Source organism: Equus asinus, chromosome 21, assembly GCF_041296235.1.
Source record: "Equus asinus isolate D_3611 breed Donkey chromosome 21, EquAss-T2T_v2, whole genome shotgun sequence".
In the NCBI taxonomy this organism is placed as follows: Eukaryota; Metazoa; Chordata; class Mammalia; order Perissodactyla; family Equidae; genus Equus; species Equus asinus.
In genome coordinates, this window is record NC_091810.1 from 93,545,813 (window position 1) to 93,567,727 (window position 21,915).

At 43.9% G+C, this 21,915-nt stretch overlaps 1 protein-coding gene across 6 annotated transcripts in view; it reads left to right on the forward strand.

Annotated features, from left to right (window-relative positions):
• The first annotated feature begins 1,263 nt into the window (after nucleotides 1–1,263).
• HPS3 (HPS3 biogenesis of lysosomal organelles complex 2 subunit 1) overlaps nucleotides 1,264–21,915 on the forward strand; it is a 38,642-nt gene continuing 17,990 nt past the window's right edge. For 4 of the 6 annotated variants that reach the window (XR_011496669.1, XR_011496671.1, XR_011496670.1 and 1 more), the window contains exons 1-8: nucleotides 1,264–1,624; nucleotides 7,908–8,399; nucleotides 8,946–9,117; nucleotides 9,226–9,311; nucleotides 12,688–12,880; nucleotides 16,616–16,697; nucleotides 19,635–19,789; nucleotides 21,541–21,649. Coding sequence is in view for 2 of the 6 variants with exons in the window: in XM_070493632.1 (XP_070349733.1) it covers nucleotides 1,408–1,624; nucleotides 7,908–8,399; nucleotides 8,946–9,117; nucleotides 9,226–9,311; nucleotides 12,688–12,880; nucleotides 16,616–16,697; nucleotides 19,635–19,789; nucleotides 21,541–21,649 (1,506 nt within the window). In the remaining 4 variants the exon portion in view is untranslated. The remainder of the gene's footprint in view (nucleotides 1,625–7,907; nucleotides 8,400–8,945; nucleotides 9,118–9,225; nucleotides 9,312–12,687; nucleotides 12,881–16,615; nucleotides 16,698–19,634; nucleotides 19,790–21,540; nucleotides 21,650–21,915) is intronic. The other 2 variants (XM_070493632.1, XM_070493633.1) reach the window with 1 other exon arrangement.

The window sequence follows — 21,915 nt, forward strand, 5'->3', positions numbered from 1 at the left end:
TCAATCTTTTTAGTCATTAAAATAAATGTGTAATAGTTTCTAATGGTGTGTTGTTGTTTTGGCTTTTGTGTGTGTGTGTGTGTGAGGAAGATTCTCTCTGAGCTAACATCTGTGCCAATCTTCCTCTACTTTGTATGTGGGATGCCTCCACAGCATAGCTGATGAGCGGAGTAGGTCCACATCCGGGATCCGGGCCTGTGAACTCTGGGACACCAAAGCAGAGTGAGTGGAACTTTAACCACTCGGCCAGGAGCCAGCCCCTCTAATGGTGGTTTTGACTTGCATTTCCCTAATGACTTATGATGCTGAGCACATATTGGAATCCTAATGCCCAATGTAATGGTGTTAGAAGGTGGGGCCTTTGGGAGGTGATTAGGTCATAAGGGTGGAGCCCTGGTGATTGGAATTAATACTCTTATAAAAGAGATCTCACAGAGCTCCCTAGCATGCCAAAAATTAGATAGCACCCCTCAATCCATACTTACATAAATATTTTCTGGATGAGTTGGAAAGATTAGCCACAACAACCATTTCATCTAAATCTGCATTAAAAAAATTGGAATTGCAACCACAAACTCCACGTTGAGATGTCAAGAATAGATACAGGGTACAGATTACAGGATCGTTTTGGGACTGAGAGCCAGTGGATTTCACTCCAGAGCCTTCTCTAGGGCTCAGACTAATCTTTGTCAAATACCTAGAGCACTAGATGATGTTCTCAGATTCTTTCATTCAGCACATATGCATATATTTTTTGCCCAGCACGTTCTAGGCGTTGCTCTTTCCAACTAAACCATTCGAGAATTTCCAGTATTTCTGAGCAACCCTTCGATGTGGTTAGCCCCGAGTTGAGCCAAGTGCCCCACACTTCAATTTTCTGCAGCCCTATCCTCCAGAAGCTCACGGGCTATTGGGGAGACAGGAGTAAAGTCCCTGAAGCAAATACGAAATGCTACAAGAGAGCAGACGGGCAGGTGTTAAAACGTCCTCCAGGGCCTAAACATCGCACCTGGCCCAAAGCGGTAACGTGAAAAGACCACGGAAAGGACACAGCGGTCCCTGCGGCCGCCAACCGCTGAGCACAGCGCAATCGCCAGTATTGGGCGGCCTGGTCCCAGGCGTTGGGATCGAGGGGCTCCCGGGCACAGGCGGGGCCGAGCGGGGCGGGGGGCGGGGGCGGGGCGGGGCGGGGCGGGGCCACCGCTTCCCAGCGTCTGTCTCGCCCCGGAGCGGCCTCTTTAAGAAGCCGGGCGGCGGGCTGGCCGGCTGGCGCTCACGTGACCCGCCCGGCGCAGTCGCTCGCGGAAGTGGCCCAGCCTCCGCAGCCGGCGCGGGGGCTCCGGGCGCCCCGCGGGGCGGGCAGGCTGGGGCGGGCAGCGCCGGGCAGGCCCGCAGCCGCTCGCCGAGATGGTGCACCTGTACAACCTGCACCCGTTCGGGTCGCAGCAGGTGGTGCCCTGCAAGCTGGAGCCCGAGCGGTTCTGCGGCGGGGGGCGCGACGCGCTGTTCGTGGCGGCGGGCTGCAAGGTGGAGGCGTTCGCCGTGTCCGGCCAGGAGCTGTGCCAGCCGAGGTGCGCCTTCTCCACCCTGGGCCGGGTGCTGCGCCTGGCCTACAGCGAGGCCGGTGAGTAGCGGCGGGGCCCGGGGCCTCCTTCTAGAGGACCGAGCCCCTTGGGTGGCCGCTCGGGGTGGGAAGGGACCTCGTTCCTCCCAGAACGCCTCGGTTGGTCGCGCGGAGTCGGGCGGCGGATCGCCGCGGGAGCGCTGAGCTCTGCAGTTGTCGTGGCAACGCGGGTGTGCGCCTGCCTCTGGGGGCGGGGGACGCTGCCGGCACCCCCTGGGCTGGCGTCCCCGCCAGAGAGGCCCGGGCTTGGGTGGCTGGATTTCGCTCAACTCAGACACTGAAAGAAACAAACCTTTACTCTAGAAAACTTCAAACACCTACAGAAGTACAGAGAATAGGGCTCTGAACCCCCAGGTACTCCAGGCTTCTACAGTTGTCCCAAATCATGGCCAGGCTTTTTCCATCTATACCTTTATTCACTTCTTGTTGATTTTTGAAAGCTTGCATTATTTGCTGATTTTTAAATCTATGTAAGCAGAACTCAGGTCTTGGACCTCACTCACTCACCCGGCGTAGCAGCATCCACTACTTTTCCCCCAGAAATGCGAAGCAGTACCAAGAGGGTATTGTGTAGGTGTATCCGCATTTTAGAAAAATCCAACATTTAAAAATAGGTACTTAAGAGTACAGAAGGATCCACCATAGGAGTCTTTTAACTGCCTAAGGATACACTTAAAGTTCGATTCCAGCTTTTTAAGACGGGTGTAAAGGTGTAACTTGCGGTATTTACGGTGGAACCGCCGGTGCCTGAGGTACTGATGAAGTGGAGAGCAGGAACCGGGAGGATGGGGGATCACCGGCTAACCCCTCCTCTGTCCGTAGCTGGATGGGTGTGAGTTTATCGAAAGTTTTGGGTCTCAGTTTCTATTAAAAAAAAGTAAGTTAAATTACAAGATCAGTGATTTCCAGACATTGGGATTTTGTGGATCAGTGAATAACTGTGGGGCTGCCATACAGAGTACCTGACTGTATTTTGTCAAGTAAAGAGCTATAGATATATATATGTATATTTTTAAAGATTAGCACCTGAGCTAACATCTGTTGCTAATCTTTGTTTTTCTTCTTCTTCTCCCTGAAGTCCCCCAGTACATAATTGTATATTCTAGTTCTAGGTCCTTCTGGTTGTGCTGTGTGGGACTCCACCTCAGCATGGCTTGATGAGTGGTGCCACATCCGCACCCAGGATCCAAACCAGTGAAACCCCAGGCTGCTGAAGCAGAGCATGTGAACTTAACCAGTCAGCCATGGGCCAGCCCCAAGATATATATTTTTAAAAATGAAAAGCCTGGCTACTTGCTATCACCATTACTTAGAAAAGAAAAAACAGCCCCAAACATTGGATGTCTTGGCTTTATGAGCAGCTTACTATGCTCTTGTTATTTTTTCTTTCTGACTAGTGAAGACATCAACAGGAGCCTGCACTGGTCCACAGACTTGTTTGAAAACCAGTTATTAGATATGTGAATTCTCTTTCAGCAGAAGATTCTGATTTTCTGGTATTTCTTATGAAATCCTTCGCAGTGATTTCACAATATCTGTACTTCCCCTATCCCACCCCCATTTTAGGCACGGGAGTTCTCACCTTCAAGAGCTCTACTGAGTGGCAAACTCACTGGTTTCAGTTTCAGTGTGTGTATGTGTGTGAGAGAGAAACAGACCTTATGTTTACATGATTTGCCCCATTCTTCCAAGTGGGCATTTATTCCAGAATTGGAAGTGGCAGGCATCTGTAAAAACGTCTAGCTTTCTTGCCTGTTGAGTGATGGTTCTGGGGACCCTTGGATGCCCCTGCTTGTGCATAAGAAGCACTTGGAGGAGCTTTAAAGTATATCAACACCTGGACCACATCCGCAGAGAAACTGTCAGTTTCCTGGGGTGTGGCCCAGCGTTGGGGTGAGTCTAAGGTTCACTCAGGGTTGAGAACCGCTGGCCTAGAGCCATACTGGCTGCTGCAGGCGGTGAATAGCATGGTAACCTCATTAACGAGGCCTTGAAAAACAAAGATGTTTTTATAATCCAGCTAGCGATCTTAAAGTTCAGGAGTCATGGGGTATGGCATTAGCATGGGTCGTATAGCTGAAGGGTAACTTTCAGTCCTCGGCTTGAACTTCAGCCCCTGGGTGCAGCTTCTCTTAGTTTGCATGTAGGACTTCTCGCTATTCAATATCCAGATAAGTTGTCTTCACTTCTCAGCTTCTTCGTATTGGTGTCTTTCCTCCCACTCACGGTAACTTGGACCTGGGATTCCAGCTCGAAGCGCCCAGTGTCTTCCTCTGTAGCAAATCTCCCCCTGCCAGAAACAGAATGAGTGTGACAGCCACCATTTATATTTACCGTAAATGTTTTGCAGGTCTCTTACCCAAGCAGAAAACATGGCCCTCATCCCCCGTCCTTTAGCACAAGTGTATTAAACCAGCACTAGTTTGTCTGTCACCTCTCCACCAAGCCCTACCCTCCCTCAGTTTTTCTAAAGTCATAAAACATATTTTAATGTATCATGTGTTTTGTCTGCCTTCTGATGTCAAGTTTGTCATAGGAGTGCAGCCTTTTCCTTTATTTAGTGTTAGTGTTAACCAAGTTTATGGTCTTGCTACATAAAAGGAGTCTCAGCTTCAGAGTAAATATGAGAATGATTTTTTAATTTACTTAATGAAGATAGAGCTGTTGTAAATAAAATAAGTAAAGTAAAGCCCTGGGCACACAGTGCTTTGAAAAGTTTAGTTCCTTTCTCTTATACAGGGCTGTAAGATCCATGCAATCCTCTAGATTCATATCTCCTTTGTAACATTTTGAGAGACAGCGTTATTGGGGAATAGGCATTGGCTTTTGAACTGAGATCCAGGTTTAAGTCCCAGCTCCATTATTTGTTGGCTGTGTTGCGTTAGGCAAGTTACTTAGCTTGTCTGAGCATCAGATTCCTGATCTAGAAAATGGAGAAGGAGATGATATCTTGTAGGTGTGTCCTGAGAATTACGTGAGAGAACTCTAGAGCACTGATCATAAGGCTTGTCAGGTAGACACACTTAGCACGTTCTAGTACATCTTTATAAAATGTTATTAATTTGAAAATGTACAAGACAGTATGGGCACAATCTACAGTTTGCAGATTATATATAAACAGTTGATATATAGACTTTATAAGTGAAATAGGCCTATATTTATAAATTCATGAATAAAAAGCTTTTCTTATAACTAAACAAATGTTCGTAGTTTTAAAATTCATTTACTAACTTGAATGTGACACCGAAGCACAGGCAACAAAAGAAAAAAATAAATAAATTGGACGTCTTCAAAAAAAACTTGTGTGCGTCAAAGGACACTATTGATACATTGAAAAGGCAAGCTGTAGAGTGGGAGAAAATATTTGCAAAGTGTGTATCTGTTAAGGGATTGATGTCCAGAATATATAAAGGACTCCTATAACTGAACAACGAAGAAAACAAGCCCGTTCAAAAATGAGCAGAGGGTTTGAATAGACGTTTCTCCAAATGGTCAAGAAGCATATGAAAAGATGATCAACATCACTGATCATCAGGGAAATGCAAGTCAAAACCAAAATTAGATACCACTTCATACCTGTTAGGATGGCTGTTATAAAAAAAGAAAATAAGCGTTGCTGAGATATGTGGAGAAATTGGAACCCTTGTGCACTGCTGGTGGGAATGTAAAATGGTCAAGCTGCTGTGGAAAACACAATGGCAGTTCCTCAAAAAATTAAAAATAGAATCACCATAAGCAATTTTCGCTTCTGGGTATATACACAAAAGAATGGAAAGCAGGGGCTTGTGCAGATATTCATGACACCAATGTTCGCTGCAGCGTGACTTCCAATAGACGAGACGTGAACACAACCCGAGTGTCCATCGACAGATGAACAGACAAACAAAATGTGGGCTATACATACAGTGGAATATTATTCAGCCTTAAAAGGAAATGAAGTTCTGACACATGCTACAACACAGTGAACCTTGAAGACATTATGCCAGGTGAAAATAAGCTGGACAGAAAAGGACAAATATTGTATGATTCAATTTATGTGAGGTACTGTAGTGATCAAATTCATGGAGACAGCAGAATGGCGGTGGTTAGATTCTCGGGAGAAGGGGTGAGAAGTTATTGTTTAATGGATACAGAGTTTTGGGGAAGATGAAGTTCTGGAGAGGGGTGGTGGTGAGGTTCCACAACAATCTGAATGTCATTAATGCCATTGAATTAATTGCATGCTTAAAAATGGTGAATTTTATGTATATTTTCCATAATAGAAAAACTGAAAAAAAAATTCATTTATCAAGGGAATTCTAGGAAAATAGAGGCCACAAGGCATCTTTTGACCCCAGCTCCATCCAGACTGCTTCTCTGGAACATAGTGAGCAAACGCATGGAGCCTGAGGGTGTATTTAGGCATTCTACCAAGCTCTCAGGGAGAGAACCGGTGCAGGCTCCATCTCTGTGGCATCAGAGGGACCAGCATCACGAGATGCCTTTCTTGAAGTCTGGCTTGTTTTGGAGGAGGAGGGGACCTGGCCAGCCCAGTGAGTGTCTGCAGAAAGGAGCTGCACCTGCCTCCTTGCTCTGTCTGTATGTGGCAAGTCGGTGTGTTGACAGCAGTGTTTTCAATTTCAGTTCACTGGAAAAGGGCTTGTTTATCTAATAATGTTAGTAGGTAGTAGGTTCTATGTTTGGAAGACCTGTGACTTATCTCCCCTCCAGCTCACTCACAAAGTTGTAAAAATTAAAAATTTAAGTAAAAACCCCCACTAAACTAGAATATGTAAGAGTATGTTTATATAATTTGGAGGATGTAGGAAACTGTTTAAGGAAGTTAGGAAACTCAGAAGCCAAGAAGGAAAAGATTCATCTCTGACTGTGTAAAAATTGTATGGTAAAAGATGCCATAAGCAAAGTCAAAACTCAGATAATAGACTACCAAAAACAATTTGCTATTTATGGCCAACAAAAGATTAATAGCACTTTTGCCCAGAGAGCTGCTATTCCTTGATAAGAAAAACAAATCAAACAGCCTAATAAAAAGTGGGTAACTTGCAGAAGAGAAATTATACATAGCTGATAAACATACGAGAAAATATAAGCTCTAATAACTGTGAGAGTCCGTGTTTCCCCCATCACATCGGGTCAGTGCCAGTGAGGATGTGGGGAAGCAGGCGTGTTCAAACAGTGCTGCTGGCAGCATGAGTTTTTCTTACGTAACTGTGATGGTAATCTGGCACTATCAGAATTTTCAAGGTACCTGCCCTTTGGCCCAACGTTCTCACTTTTGGTAATTTGTGCCATTGAAACAAACTCCCAGTAAATAAATACATAGATATAGGTCTATTTATTACAGCATTGAAGTATAGTGGCAAAAAGACCTGGAACTACGTGAACGTATATCAGTAGGGGAATTGTTGAATAAATTTGGCACCTGTATATCCAAGATATTATGCAGATATTGAAAAGGATGTTAGATATCCATATATTGACCTGGAGGGAAAGATTTATTCGTATTCTTAAAAGTTGCAGATTGTGGAATATATTTAGTGTGATTCTATTTTGGTAAAAAAAAAAACAGACAAAATACCACTCTGATCTCTGTTTATGTTTATATGAGAGAAAGGTGTAGAAGGACGCATCAGGCTGTGTGTTAACGTTGGCTCCCAGGGTCGGACTACAGGAGAGAGATCAGTATGCTTTTCATTTTGCAGCTCTTTACCACTTTAACTTCTCATAACAGAAAGTAATTACAAAATTACTTTGTAATTTAAAAAATCTAATAAAAGCAACAATTAAGGGAAAATTAACCTGGATTTAAATTTCATTTACTATGTCCAGCTTTGTCCTATTTCTCAGAGTTTACATGAAGATGTGACTTGTGGGACCGGGAGGGGTCATAGGGTGAGTTGTGCTAACTTCCTCAGTTCCTTAATTTACACCTAATTTTAACCTCACACGAAGACTGCTGATGTCAGGAGAGCTTTGTTGGAGCTGTAGATTCAGAGCTACAGTAAACACTGAGCTAATGTAAGAAGTAAAATGTAAAACTTCTCTATCAGCTAATGAATAATCCTTCTTAAGACATTCAAATAGGCGGAAACTGTATTTCTTGGACCTAAATGCCTAATGTCAGTTAAAAATACACCCGAGATCCTGTTATGTAGGATTTTATTCTAAGCAATCTTTAATTCAGCCATTCACATTAGGATTCATTAATAGTTCCTTTTCATGGCATAAGGTAAGTGATTATTTCTAATTACAAATTCTAAGTATAATCTTATTTCCTTCTCAGGGGACTATTTGGTAGCGATTGAAGAGAAAAACAAAGCTACGTTTCTGCGTGCGTATGTGAACTGGAGGAGTAAGAGGACTGAGAGCTCTCGAGTGTGCATCCGCCTGGTGGGGCACAAGGTGGAGGCGCCCTTCAGCCAGACCCTCAGAGACCAGATGTCTATTGTGGAAATGCCGCTTTCCGAGGCCCCCCTGTGCATTTCCTGTTGCCCTGCGAAAGGAGACCTTCTTGTTGGCTGCACAAATAAGTTAGTCTTGTTTAGTCTGAAGTATCAGATCATTAATGAGGACTTCTCAATAGTGGACTTTGAACGCTCTTTAATCATCCACATAGATAATATCACTCCTATTGAAATTTCTTTTTGTGTTGGATATGTTGCTGTCATGTCAGACTTAGAAGTCTTAATCGTAAAACTGGAGTCAGACCCTAAAAATGGAGAGAGCATTAGTCACTACTCACATGAGACCAACAAGCCAGTGAAACAGGCAGAAGGTAAATAATGAATTTAGCTTGCTTTCTTGTTTTAGGTGTAAAGAAACCCCTTACTTCTGGCAATGTCTGAAGGGCTCTAGCATACATGTTGCCAAACCACATTATTTATAGATTTAGTCATTCCTAATACATGGGATTTGGGTTTATGGTCTGGCTGGCCGAGGCTTATTCTGTAGCATGTAAATGTATTTCAGTGTATATTTATTATAGAAACGATGGAACAGCTGCAGCTAGATGAGGAGTTTTTAGTCCCAGTTTTCGTATTTACTAGTTGAATGACCTTGAGTTGGGAATACCATCTCTGAGCTTCAATTTCCTCATGTGTGGAATGGGAATGATAATAATATTCTGTTGCACTTTATCAGTTGTTTTGAGGAATAAATGAGTAAGTGCTAAGACTTTTCAAAACCATGGTGCCTTCTAAATATATGAGTGGTAAATAAAATTACTGCCTGTTTAATTGGTGGGGGGATGTTATGAAATCTAATTTTCATTCAAGTAGTACTTGGAGTTGTTAGACTCTTTTCTTAAATTTTATTTTTTAAGTCACCAGGAATGAAACTTTGCAGCTTGAGTCAGATGATTTTGTTATCTGCCAAAAGCCCATGGAACTCCTTGGGGAAAAAAGTGAACAGTCTGGAGTATCGGTTACGCTGGAGTCAACAGGATTAGCTGATGAAAAAATAAAATATTTCCACGTTCAGCACCTGCTCTATAGGTATTAGAAAGCTTTTTATTCACCAGCATTTAATATGTATTTACTTGGTTAAAGCGCATGGAAATTAGATCTCTCACTCTCTCTCTCTCTGTCTCTCTAAACTCATAGACGTTTTGCTCCTGATATCTCATCCTACGTCTTGTCTGATGACATCAAGTTGCATTCACTTCAGCTGCTACCCATTTATCAAACTGGTAAGTATGACAGTGCTACAGTGCAGTGAGGTGAACAGGCTCTGGGCTGGGAGGGGAGACCGATATGGGTGATGGGTGAGGTTCCTCCTCTGAGTTTCCCTGTGGCCTTGGACAAGCTCCTTAGCAAATACCTGTGAGCACTAGAAAGGGAAGTCGTGTCTGCTAGGAGAAGCCATGGAGAGGAAGTGACAGACGAAACTCATTGCCCTTCTTGAAACGGTCACTAGGCCCAAAAAGGGAAATTGGAGCCCTGTTGTAGCTAGGGTTTATCTGGGTTCCAGCTGGGTACTGGGCAGAGCTGCTTGTGATGGCCTTGTGAGGAAGGTGGGAACATGTGGACTGAAGGGAAAGTCATTGAGAGCAGTGGTTTTCCACCGTGCCGCACAGTGGGCTTACTTGGATGCTTTAAAAATGCTGATGCCCAGGCTCTGCATGCTGGAGACTCGGACTTAATTGGTCAACTATGGAGCCTGGGCATCAGTATTTTCTGAATGCTCCCCAGGAATCTAATGGGCAGCCAAGATTGAGAATCACCGTTGGGTTCTGTGCCTAGTCCTGGCCTGCTTAACATCTTTAGATGTTGCCTAGAGAAAGATAGAAACATTATTCGGATTAAGTGTGTTTATAACCTTTCTTTATTTTTTCTTTCTTTTAGTAAACATTTGTTGAGTACCTGCTGTGTTGGGTGCTGGGCTGAATACCAGGGAGCCAATAATGAGCAGAAGCAGGCAGAGTTGTTATACTCATGGGGCTTATTGTCTGGTGGGGGAGGCAGACATTAGTCAAATAATCACCAGCGGGAGTATACAGTTACATACTGACATGAGTGCTCTGTGAGAAAAGATCCTGCCTTGAGAGCCTATAAGAAATCTCCTGACCTCATCCGGGGGCAGGGAAGGCTTCCTGAGAAAGAGGATCTGAAGAGTGCATGGGGCTGATTCGAGGATGGGGCTGGTGCAGAGGAAGCAGCAAAGGCGCTGTGGTGGAGGGAGAAGCTTCTGTTTGAGGAACTGAGAGAAGCCAGACTGAGGAGAGTGGAGCAAGGGAGGGGGTGTGAGACGAGGCTGGAGACCAGACAGCCCCACAGCCAGGTGAGGGGTTAACTGTATCCAGTGGCTTCCCCTAGCACTTGGAATAAAATCCCAGAGCCTTCCCGTGGCCTCCATACCCCTAATTCTGAGCTCATCTTGTCCCACTCACTCTGCTTACTGTTCTCCATGCATATGTCCTTTCTCTGTCCCTCGGACATGCCCTGTGCACTCATATCGAAGACCTGCTCAGATGCACTTTCCTCAGATCTTGCGTGACTGGTGTCTTCAAGTCATTCAACTCACAGCTCAGATGTCCCCTCACCACAAAGGAGTTCCCTGACCTCTCAATTTAACTGTCCCTTCTCCACACACTGCAGAGTTTGTTTATTCACCACCCCAGTCCCCAACACAGAATGAATGCAGGTACCTTGTCTTGTGCACTGTTGTGTCCCCAGAACCTAGAACAGTGGCTCTTGGTAGGTACCTGACAAATATTTACTTAGAGATAGATGAATGGGTAGGCAGTGCATTATGTGAGCTAGACCCTAATGGAGGAGTAGAATTTTTAGAAGATGGAGGTTTTGGTAAGATCTTACATAAGGGGAACCAACATGTGCCAGGTGTAAAATCATCATGTGTGTTTGGAGATTAGTGAGCAGTTCTGTCTGACCAGAGCACAGGGGTGTAGGGGAAAGAAGACGGAGAAGAAACTGGGCGGGTTGCTTTGTGCCAGTTGTGGAGAGTGCAGAATTGGACCTTCTGTTATTAATGGGTGTCCTTGAAGGTGTCAATCAGAGCTATACATTTTTTAAAAACTTTGATTATGAGACATTTCAAGCACATAGATGTGGAGAAAATAATAGTACAGCGAACCCCATGTAGCCGTCACACAGCTTCCGCAGTGTTCCTTGTGGCCACTCCCTGCCCCATACCAAATTATTTTGATGCGGATGCCGGAGTTTATACCATTTCATCCATAAATATTTCAGCATGTGTTTCTCAAAGAAAAGGATTCTTTTATTTAAACAAACCCCAAATATCATTTTACATTTTAAAAAATTTCCTTGATATCATCAAACATCCAATCAGTGTTCAAATTTCCCTGATTGTCTAAAAATTTTTTTCTATAATTTGTTAGAATCACATTTCAAGTAAGGTTCATTCATTGCAATTGGTTGCTGTGTCTTTTGAGTCACTTTTAACATGTAGCTCTCCCTTCCTGTCTCTTTCTCTTTTCTTTGCAATTTAGTTAGCAAGAAACTGGACTATTACTATAGAATTTCCCACACTCTAAGACTTGCTGATTGACTCCCTACGGGGTCATTTGTCATGTTCCTGTGCCCTCTGTGTCTCCCTCTGGTTTGGTAGTTAGATCTAAAGCTGCCCTGTTCACCGTGGTAGCTGTTAGCCACGTGTTGCTGTTGAACACTTGAATTGTGACTAGTCTGAATTGAGACAGGCAGTAAGTGCAAAATTCACACGCGATCTGGAAGACTTGGTACAGCAAAAAAGAATATAAATTATCTCAATATTTTTATTGATTGCTTGTTGAAATGGTAATCTTTTGGATATGTTGGGTTAATACAATAAATTATTAAAATTTTGGCTGTTTTTACTTTTTAAAAAGTGGTTACTAGGGAGCCAGCCCTGACGGCCTAGTGGTTAAAGTTTGGTGTGCTCTGCTTCGGCAGCCCAGGTTTGGTTCCCGGGTGTGGAACCACACCGTTTGTCTGTCAGTAGCCATGCTGTGGCAGTGGCTCACATAGAAGAACTAGAAGGACCTACAACTAGAATATACAATTATGTACTTGGGCTTTGGGGAGCAGAAAGGAAAAAAAAAGAGGAATATTGGCAACAGATGTTAGCTCAGGGCAAATCTTTCCCAGCAAAAAACAAATATGTATGCATATATAAAATGTTTAAAAAGTCATTACTAGAAGAACTTTAAATTACATCTGTGGCTCCCATTATATTTCTGTTGACAGTGCTGGTCTAGACAGGCTTGACCAGATGATGGTGGTGATGATGATGATTTTTTTAGTAACACAGCTAGCTTTGAGTTCTCTTGGAAGGTACACAGTATCTGGTTTACTCATTTTGTGATGTTAACAACCATTGATGATTATTATCTAGATCTGTTAATTTATTAGGGCTGCAAAATGGTGATATTCTAATTATATCACTCCTTTTTCATTTCTTACTGGCATTCGTCTATAAAGAGCAGCTTCATCTCAGCAGCTCCTTGGTTATCCACCAATAGACATTTTTTACATAGAAAAGTCAAGATACTGATTCTCTTTATTTACTGGTTTTGTGGTATTTATTTTTTTCACTTTCTCATACAGGTTTTCTTACTTCTGATAGAAAAAATTCATCTCAGGAAAAAGAGTTGCTGAGTCTCTTTTGTTTTTTCTCCTTGCCTCATGTGGGCTATCTCTACATGGTTGTCAAATCTGTTGAATTAATGTCAGTCTACCAGTATCCCGAGAAGTCCCAGCAGGCAGTGCTCACGCCACAGTTCTTGCATGTCATCACAAGGTATGTTGCAGTGTCACCTGCTGGCCTCTGAGTCACTTATTTTTCTGTAAATTCTTGAGCTGCTCCCTAGATCTTTGAATGAGAGTTGTGTGAACCAGTATATAGCACTGTTACTGAATGATATACATCTGTTATTTTGTTTTTATGGTCTGTACCTGCCTTTTCAATGTGGAAGATTTAGATTCTGGTTCTGCCTTTGTTTTATTTTCTTAGACTGGATGGGGATCTTTGTAAGGAAGTGTAAGGTTCTTGAGGGGGGATTTTCATAAGGAATTCTAATAAAAAGTCAGTGGGGCCAACCAGGGCATTTGTTTAGATTTCTTTTTAGATTTCCTAATTTGTTTTCATTGCTGTTGTATCCTTTCTGAATGAGTTGAGATATTTCATAATGGTTTAGAACTGTGATGGGGCCAGAAAGGCTATCTGATTCTACCTTCTGATTAGCATTGATGGGGGAATAATCCAAAGGTTGGGCTTGGTCCAGGTCATGTGGCTAGTTGGTGGCAGATGTCTTCCGAGCTGTCTTCCTCTAGTATGCTGACATGTCAACTGGGTTCCTGAGCAGGACTTTAATCTCATTTCCTTTCATCTCAGTAGTAAGTGATGCTTTTGGTTCTGTTTCCTGTTTTTTGAGCTTAGATTATGTGCAAGGCCCTGCCCTGGGCCCTCTGGCCAAGCAACCGTAAATAAGATAGACCATCCACTTTCTAAAGCAACAACATAAGAGAGGGCCGGAGACACACGCAGGGGACACAGACACGGGGAGATTTGTGAAAAATGTCTTAAGACTTTGTGAAAGTAGAGTAGGCTGTGGTTGGAGGGAAATTACTTCTGGCTGAGTCACACAGGAAAAGTTTTTTGTGTTTGAAATGAGTCCTGAAAGCTGGTTAGCATTGGACAGATGGAGATTGGAAGGGAAGGGCGTTATAGATAGAGGGAAGACTGCCAACAAAGGCTAGGTCCAGTTTTGCAGGAGCGTCCAATAATTAGTTGGATGGGACGGTGATTGGTTTTTTTGGCTGAGTGGTCGTATCAGAATCTCCAGCAGTTGCTGGAATATGTTTGAAACAGCGCAGGACCCACCTGGAGATTCTGAAACCCTCTCCTAATAGGGATGCTCTCTTCTCTTCCTGCTCTCAAATGCTATTGTGTGTTTCTTAAGTGAACAGTATGGAGGTAGCTAGTCTTTTCAATTTCCAAAGTGTTGTGTAGTGATGTTCTTTAAAAATAAAGAAGTTGAAACGTAGAGAAATGGTGCAAATAATGCTTGAGAGATAGCTCAGGGCTTTGGAAATTAAACTAAGGTATTTTTTTAAGGTTTTGACCAAAGAAAGTGAGATGATCAGAGCATTGCTTTGGGAAAGTTAATGATGGCCATTGTGGAGGATGGATTGAACATAGGTGAATAAGCTGTTGACATGGTTCGGGGAAGGATAATGGGGTCTGTATTTGGGCAGAGCAGTTGCAGTGAGAGGAGAAGGAAGAATGCATGGGAGAGGCTTCAAGGAGACCACTACAACACTTGGTATCTGACGGGATAATGGGAATGGAGGAGGCATGAAAAACCCCACCAGAGTTTTGAGCCTGCTTTTATGAAAGAGTGGAGGCTGGTGCAGTGTGGGGCAAAAGAGAAGTTTTGTTTAGACATTTGGGTTTGAGGTGCTTAGAGAATATTGAAAGGAAATCTTAAGTAGGCTTTAGACACATAGGACTGAAGATTAGGGAAGAGAGGGAAGCTTAGACATTTTATTACCGCCAAAAGAGAGCTGATTATCAAAGTAGTGAGCCTGGCCCCAAGAGAATAGAGACAGAGAAGAGTAGATGGGGAACTAACTTGTGGGGAAGGTCATATTTAGGAAGCAGAGGGGGGAAGAGAAGGATCTTCAAGGATGCGGAAGAACCTAGGAAACTACAGCATCTCAGAAACCAAGGAAAAATGAGAGGGAGAAAGGTGTAAAATGTGAATTTCTGTCCCCAAATTTTGATGCAAAAGGCTACCTTTTCTCCCTGTGATTGCGTAGATGTTCAGGACACTGAGAATTCAGTGAGTGGACCCTCTAAACTTATTCCTCCTTCTCTCAAGTATCAGTCATGAACCAGTTTGAAATGTAGAATCCTGAAAACCATAGCATTATGAGGATTTGAAGAGACTTAAAATGTGTGGGTTTTGCCTGCTTCCAGGTAGGACATTATTGAAGCTTTTCTAAATACCAGCACCAAAAGATACTCCGACATCATTAACTTGACTAGGGAAGTGTTAGAAGTTAGAATAGCAGTAGTTATATAACAGAGGTGGGTCGTATGCTGTGCACTGTTCAGCAGCATACTGCTTCCCTAGCAGCATATCCTGGACATCTTTCCATGCCAATGCTTTCGGCTCCCTTCAGTCTTCTCTTACACTGCCGCTATATTCCAACACTAGCCAATGGCTGGATTACTGCTGGTGGAGGTGAGAATGAGTACTTGGGCTTTTTACCTCTAGAACTTGAAGGTCATTTCCCTTTGTGGTCATAGCTACTCTCACTTGTCATTCTGGCCCCACTGCAGGTGCCCTGCTGTCTCCAAGTCCCTTCCGTTCAGTTTTCTTCCTGAGGGCACTCACTCTTTCCTCCAGAGTAGTGGTGCTGCTGCTCTCCCAGCTGTTGCCATGACTCCAGAAGTTGTGTCCTAGAGCACTGTGGAAATGGACAGAGGTGGCAGTGGGCGGGGGCTGAAGTGGAAGCCCCAGCAAACAGACGGCGAGTCCCGACCGATAGCTCTTGCCTCCATTGTGCAGTCTCGCGGCTGTGAAAATGTCAGCATGCCTTTCTTGTTAAAGAAGTATTTCTTCTATTTTAAGGTCATTGTTAGGTTTGCTTTATTTTTTTATTTCAACAGAGTTCATTTTTACTTCTCCCACTTTCTAATTTGTTTTTAAAAATTGTTTCTATGAACCCACTATGAGATGGATTTTGTAGTAATTTCTAAGTTAACTGCTGCTTTTCATGTCAGTATTGGAGTGCTGACTTATCCGCCAGTCACCAGGCTTCTATTGTGTACTTACTGGGGTCCTACGTTGTTTTACTGTATAGAGGCAGCCTAGGGTTGTGGAAAGAGCTGGAGGAATAAGGAGACCCAGATCTGATTTGGCTCCATTCTCCAGGGAGGCCTTGGACCAGTCCTGAACCTTCCATGCCCTAGTCTTTAAAACGAGCTGCTTAGTGCTGAACTAGTTAATGCTGAAGATGCCCTCAGACAGTCTCTGGCTGGATTTGTGTTTGCATAACGCAAGTGTGCTGCCCAGTATAACCCAGGCTCGGTGGATAGAATAACAGTCAGGGAACGCACATGCTCATCTTGGCTTTGATAGTCACCTCTCTCTACTTTGGGCAGATCCTAGGGGTGCCATTTTGTCTATAAATTGAGGGTATTGACCCAGGTCTATGGTTCTTAACTAGGAGTATATGTCAGGGCCACATGTGGAGCTTTGTAGACATAGACCTGTCTAGATTCAGCCCCTAGAGATGACATTCAGCAGAGTGAGGTGTGACCAGTTATTTATTTTAAAAAACAGTCCCTGGGGATTCTGAGGTACTCTTCTTGTTAAGAGGAAGTCTGACTTGTCAGCATTTGACAGATACTTGCGTCTTCTCCCACCCCCCGCCATTGCTCTGCTCACCTGTGAAATCCTTCTAGCTGTGGGCATGTGGGTCATGGGCCTCGGCTCTGCTCAGCGGCCTCTCTCCTCTCCCTCAGTAACAACCTGCAGTGTTTCACCGTGCGGTGCAGCGCGGCGGCAGCCCGGGAGGAGGACCCATACGTGGACACCACCCTGAAGGTTAGAACTGGCTGTGATGACAGCGAAACCTTAAGAGCAAAGGGGAACAAATGAGTGCTTGCAAATTTGCCCTTGGGTCTGAGCTTGGCAAACGTTGACGGTCTTAAGATCTTGTTTATTGAAGTAGAACTTTGGGATGGAAAATAAGCACTTTGCAATTCATGGTTTAGGTGACAGTTTTTAAGATTACTTTGAAAACATTTCACTTAGAATTTAGGTATAGTGAATAGTTTTTAAAGTTTAATAAAGAATACGTATAGTCTACCTTCAGAGAGAGCACTTCACCACTGTAGATAACTACAGTTTTATTCTTTTATTTTTTTAATTTATTTTTTTTATTGGCAGCAATTGTGTAGAGCAGTTAACAAAACAGTACAGAAATCAGTATATTCAGGAGCACAAAACTGAACACAGGGGCTGGCCCCGTGGCTGAGTGGTTGGGTTTGCACGCTCCGCTTCAGCGGCCCAGGCTTTCGCTGGTTTGCATCCTGGGCGCGGACATGGCACCACTCATCAGGCCATGCTGGGGCGGCGTCCCACATGCCGCAACTAGAGAGACCCACAACTAAAACATACAGCTATGTACTGGGGGGATTTGGGGAGAAAAAGCAGAAAAAAAAAGGAAACAAAAAAACTGAATACAGTGCACTAAACTGATTTTTTATACTGTTAATATACTGATTATTTATACTGTTCTCAGATATGCCTATAATTCTTCTGTCATTTTACAAGCCTTCGACCACCTTCTGTATTTCCATAGTCTTAATCTGAGAGTTAATGGATATGCTGGATCAATAGCCTCGTTTTTAGTGAGGAGTCATATGCTTAGTCTCTGGAAAGCTCCTGACCACAAAATGAACATAGACAATTTTATGATGAAATTCTATATTTTCTGACCTTGAATTTCTGTTCTCAGAAATATACTGGTCGTTTTCATAATACGCATCCTATGCTTTTTACCTCTGAAGTGTAAGCTGTTGGGATGGATGTTTGTTGTCAACGTACACCCTGCAGGGCACCCCAGCTTACGATGGCCTCTATTTCACAAATCAGTTTATGTCCATCTGGCACCTGGGACACCTTTTTCTGGAAAAAATAAGTGTTCAGTAATGATGGTTACGTCAACAGGCCGGCTGCCTGTGTGGTGCCTGATGTGTCTGAGGCACTCTGCCACCGTCCCCGTTGCCCCAGTTGCGCTCTGTGAGAGCATTTTACAGGAATTGCAGACTGAGCTCTCGGTGCCTCCTTTGCTTTGGCCTGCCTTCCCAGGCTGCCCGCCCGCCTTCAGCCTCTTGGGAAAGCAGATCGCAGGTTTCCCAGGCCTTTGCTGCCTGCGTTTAAGATGCACACAGAGCTTTTTCCAGAGATTATTTTAAAAAGAAAGTTATGTCCCTTGTAAAAGTAGGAAGCTGACAGAGTCTTTGAACTTCACTTCTCCCCGCACTTTGCTTGTTTTTTGTTTTAAACCTCGGAATGACTTAGGCTTATGTCCGTGGTGATGGTGGAGTGAGGGGTGCATAGTAGATTGAGATGGAATCACCCTACATTTGAAAAAAAAATCATAATTCCAGGTCTTCTCAGAGGGAAGAATCAAGGCAGAGAAGGGGGAGGAAAAAAGAGGCACGGCAGGGGCTGGCCCCGTGGCCGAGTGGTTAAGTTCGCATGCTCCGCTGCAGGCGGCCCAGTGTTTCGTTAGTTCGAATCCTGGGCGCGGACATGGCACTGCTCATCAGACCACGCTGAGGCAGCGTCCCACATGCCACAACTAGAAGAACCCACAACGAAGAATACACAACTATGTACCGGGGGGCTTTGAGGAGAAAAAGGAAAAAATAAAATCTTTAAAAAAAAAAAAAAAAAAGGCACGGCAGCTGGGGGAGGGCCTGCTGCCCTGAGGCCAGTCCTCCCGAGGGTGGCGGGGGAAGGGCAGGGATGGTCACGCCTGTGGCTCCCCCTGTTCTGTGGTTCCCCTATTCTGAAATCCGAGATGCCACCCGGACAAGCATGCAGTCATGGAGCCCGCTTGCTGACTCAGGCTTCAGGAGCTGTGGTGTGTGCAAAAGATTCCCCAACCTTGGAGCCTGGTCGAGGGCGCACGTGGTCTTTTTCTCCCTTTCCTCTGAGATTCCGACTCCTCAGCACTAGCCAAGGCCATCTTAACCATTCTTAGGAATGAAACATAGACGGAGGTGTTTCCCCGAGCACTTTGTGCAAAGGGGTGGTGAAGATGAGCTCAGAATTGCTGGAGAATTACTGGAGGAGAGGGAAGACGCCTGGCAGCATTTTGTGAGCTCCCACAAAGAGCTCTTCCATTATCTTCCTTATCCATTCTACTTGAGTTAATGGTCCTGTATAAGGAAAGGAGCCTGGCTCCTGGTCCAGGGCTTCCTTCAGCTTACCTGACACACCCCAGCCTGTGAGCCATTCCAGGCAGTGTTCCCACCTGAGGAGCCATCTGAGTGTGCAAGCACTTCTCTCGTACACCCACACACTCAGAAACCATTTATGTGCTCAACGTGCAGTAGAATGTCCTCTTACAGTGTCTGGTTTTGCCTAGAACCCACATTTGGGCTTACGCCCGAGCCAGCCCACAAGTGGGGAGTCCCCGGGTGGCAGGTTACAAGCCCATGGCTGCGCTCCAGGAGCCGCTCTGGGCCGCGTCCGGGAGTTCCCGCAGCTGTGAGGGCCTCAGGTGTCCCTGCTTCCTGCCTTCATTAAGTCCCCAAGCACTGAGTAGCCCTTTGGCGGGCAGGTATGAAATAGATATGGGGTACATAAGTTTGGCTAGGATAACCTCCTCGCTCTGATAAGAATGAGAATTTGGATTATTTTGGGGACGGGAGGAGAAGGAGAGATTTTTATCCAGTAGATTGATTTTTGAAGATTAAAGTTCATGTACTTTATTCCTTGGCTAATTTGTGCTTTTTCCTTTGCTAGGCTTGCCCACCTGTCAGTATGGATGTCTGTGCTTTAAGGATACAGCTTTTCATAGGCTTGAAAGCCATCTGTCACTTTAAAAACCACGTGGTACTTTTGACCAAGGCCAGCCCTGAGGCCGCGCCAGAGAGAAGAGAGTCACCCAAGAGGCTTCTGTAAGCACCCCACACTGCCAGATAGTCCTGCCAGTGTTTCTGGAATGAATCGGTCCTGGGATATTGTGTGTGTCTTAGTGTATCTTTTTTTAAATCAAAACTTTGAATGATCAGATGGTTTTCTATGGTGTTCTTTTTCCAGAGTAAGAAAAGAAGGTTCTAATGACCTCTATAATATTCTTCATAACTGACCTTGAACTTTTAGAAGAAAATGAGTGGTAAAATAGTTTCAATAAAAATCTGTGGTATTTCAAAGAAGACGTTGAAGGACATGCTTTTCTGTATAATTAACATGTGAGAAGAGCCTAGATGTTAATCTGAACTAGAAGGCTCTTTACTCTTTTTCTTCTTTTACCTTCCAGTGGTTACATTTTTATCCAAAGATTATTTTCTGGTATTTCAATTCAAAACAAGTTAACGATGCGTTTTTTACCTTAAAGCACATTCATGATGTATAGATATGTGCTGATCTACCTTAAAATAAAATAGCATTTTGATAACACTAACTCTGATTCCAGACTAGTTGTGCTTCTGTTTGAGTTTTCTATACTGTGAACTGTAAGGCATGCAGTCTAATTTGAACATTCCTCTATGTGAAATTTAATCAGAAGAAATCTGGGGGAAGAAACATACAGTGTATTTCAAGTTAACCATCAGTGTATTTCAAGTTAACCATCAGTTTTTATTTTTTTATTTATTTTTATTTATTTATTTATTTGTTTGTTTGTTTATTTATTTTTAAAGTTTTATTTTTCCTTTTTCTCCCCAAAGCCCCCTGGTAAATAGTTGCGTATTTTTAGTTGTAGGTCCTTCTAGTTGTAGCATGTGGGACGCCACCTCAGCGTGGCCTGATGAGTGGTGCCATGTCTGCGCCCAGGATTCGAACTGACGAAACCCTGGGCCACTGAAGCGGAGCGTGAGAACTTAACCACTCGGCCACGGGGCCGGCGCCCCAGTTTCTCTTTTTAACCCGAGTTTTTGCTTTTTCAAATTATTTGAGCCTGTGCTTTGTCCCATCAGCAGGAGTAATCGGTTGGCTTGGGTAACTGGTCGCTTAGTGTAGGCACAGAGTGGCCTGAACTCATTCTAAAAGCTGGTGGCGAGAGGAAAAACAACTTGTAATCTTACACGTTTGACATTTAAAAGGTATCGAATGTTTAAATGATTTTAAAAAATCCTTATTTATTTTAAAATTCATTTGGTCAAAGGTCTACAGTTTAAAAAGATTATATGCTACAGAAAATGCATCACGTAGTGAAAGCAAGAGATAGGTTAGTGCTTTAAGCAGGCCTCCAGTTAAATGTGTCTTCTGCATTTTCCCTCAGCCGTGCATGTTTTGCCTGTTGCTCTGTTGGAGCTTCTGCTCAGACTTGTGGTGTGGGGCGTGCTGGACTCAGGGAGGCCACGTGCAGGAGAGCCTGGACATAGGGAGTCTCACAGCCAGGTCCCTCTTCCTTTTGAGGAGTCTTGCCCATTCTTTGAGCTTATTGCCCATTTAAGAATGCTTCTGGAATGAATTGGAAGTGATTGGTTTATCAGTACGTGAGAGTTGTAGAACATTAAACGTTGCAGGTCTGTGTAGCATTGTGAACTAATAAAAATGTACTGTGCAGTTAATCACTGAAGAAAATGCTAAATGAAAATGATTTCAAAGTTACATTATTTTAGGTATCCACTATTTACCATTTAAAATTGCCATTTATTAATAATATGTCTTGTTTTACAATTCTTGTCCTTTGTTTTGCTTTCAGTTCTAGAACAGGTACCAGTGTTAAGCTCAAAGCACCTCCTGCAGCTGAGGCTGGGTGGAATTTGTACATTGTGAATACCATCTCGCCAGTGCAGCTGTACAAAGAAATGGTACTCCTTTCAGACTTCTGTTGCTTATTTGTAGAAATGTAGAGTGGAATTGATGACCAGAGATTGATTCTGACTGTCAGACATTCGGAATGCCACAGCCAACCAGCTTCCAGGTTCTGTCTGACGGTGGAGTGTGTATCTTCTTTCCCTTTCTCGTTTTCACAGCTCCTGACATTTGAGGAGCCAGTAGAAAGAAATTCCCTTCATGAAATTAGACTCCGTTACTCATACCCACCCTACAAAGATCCATTAGCCAGTCTAAACAG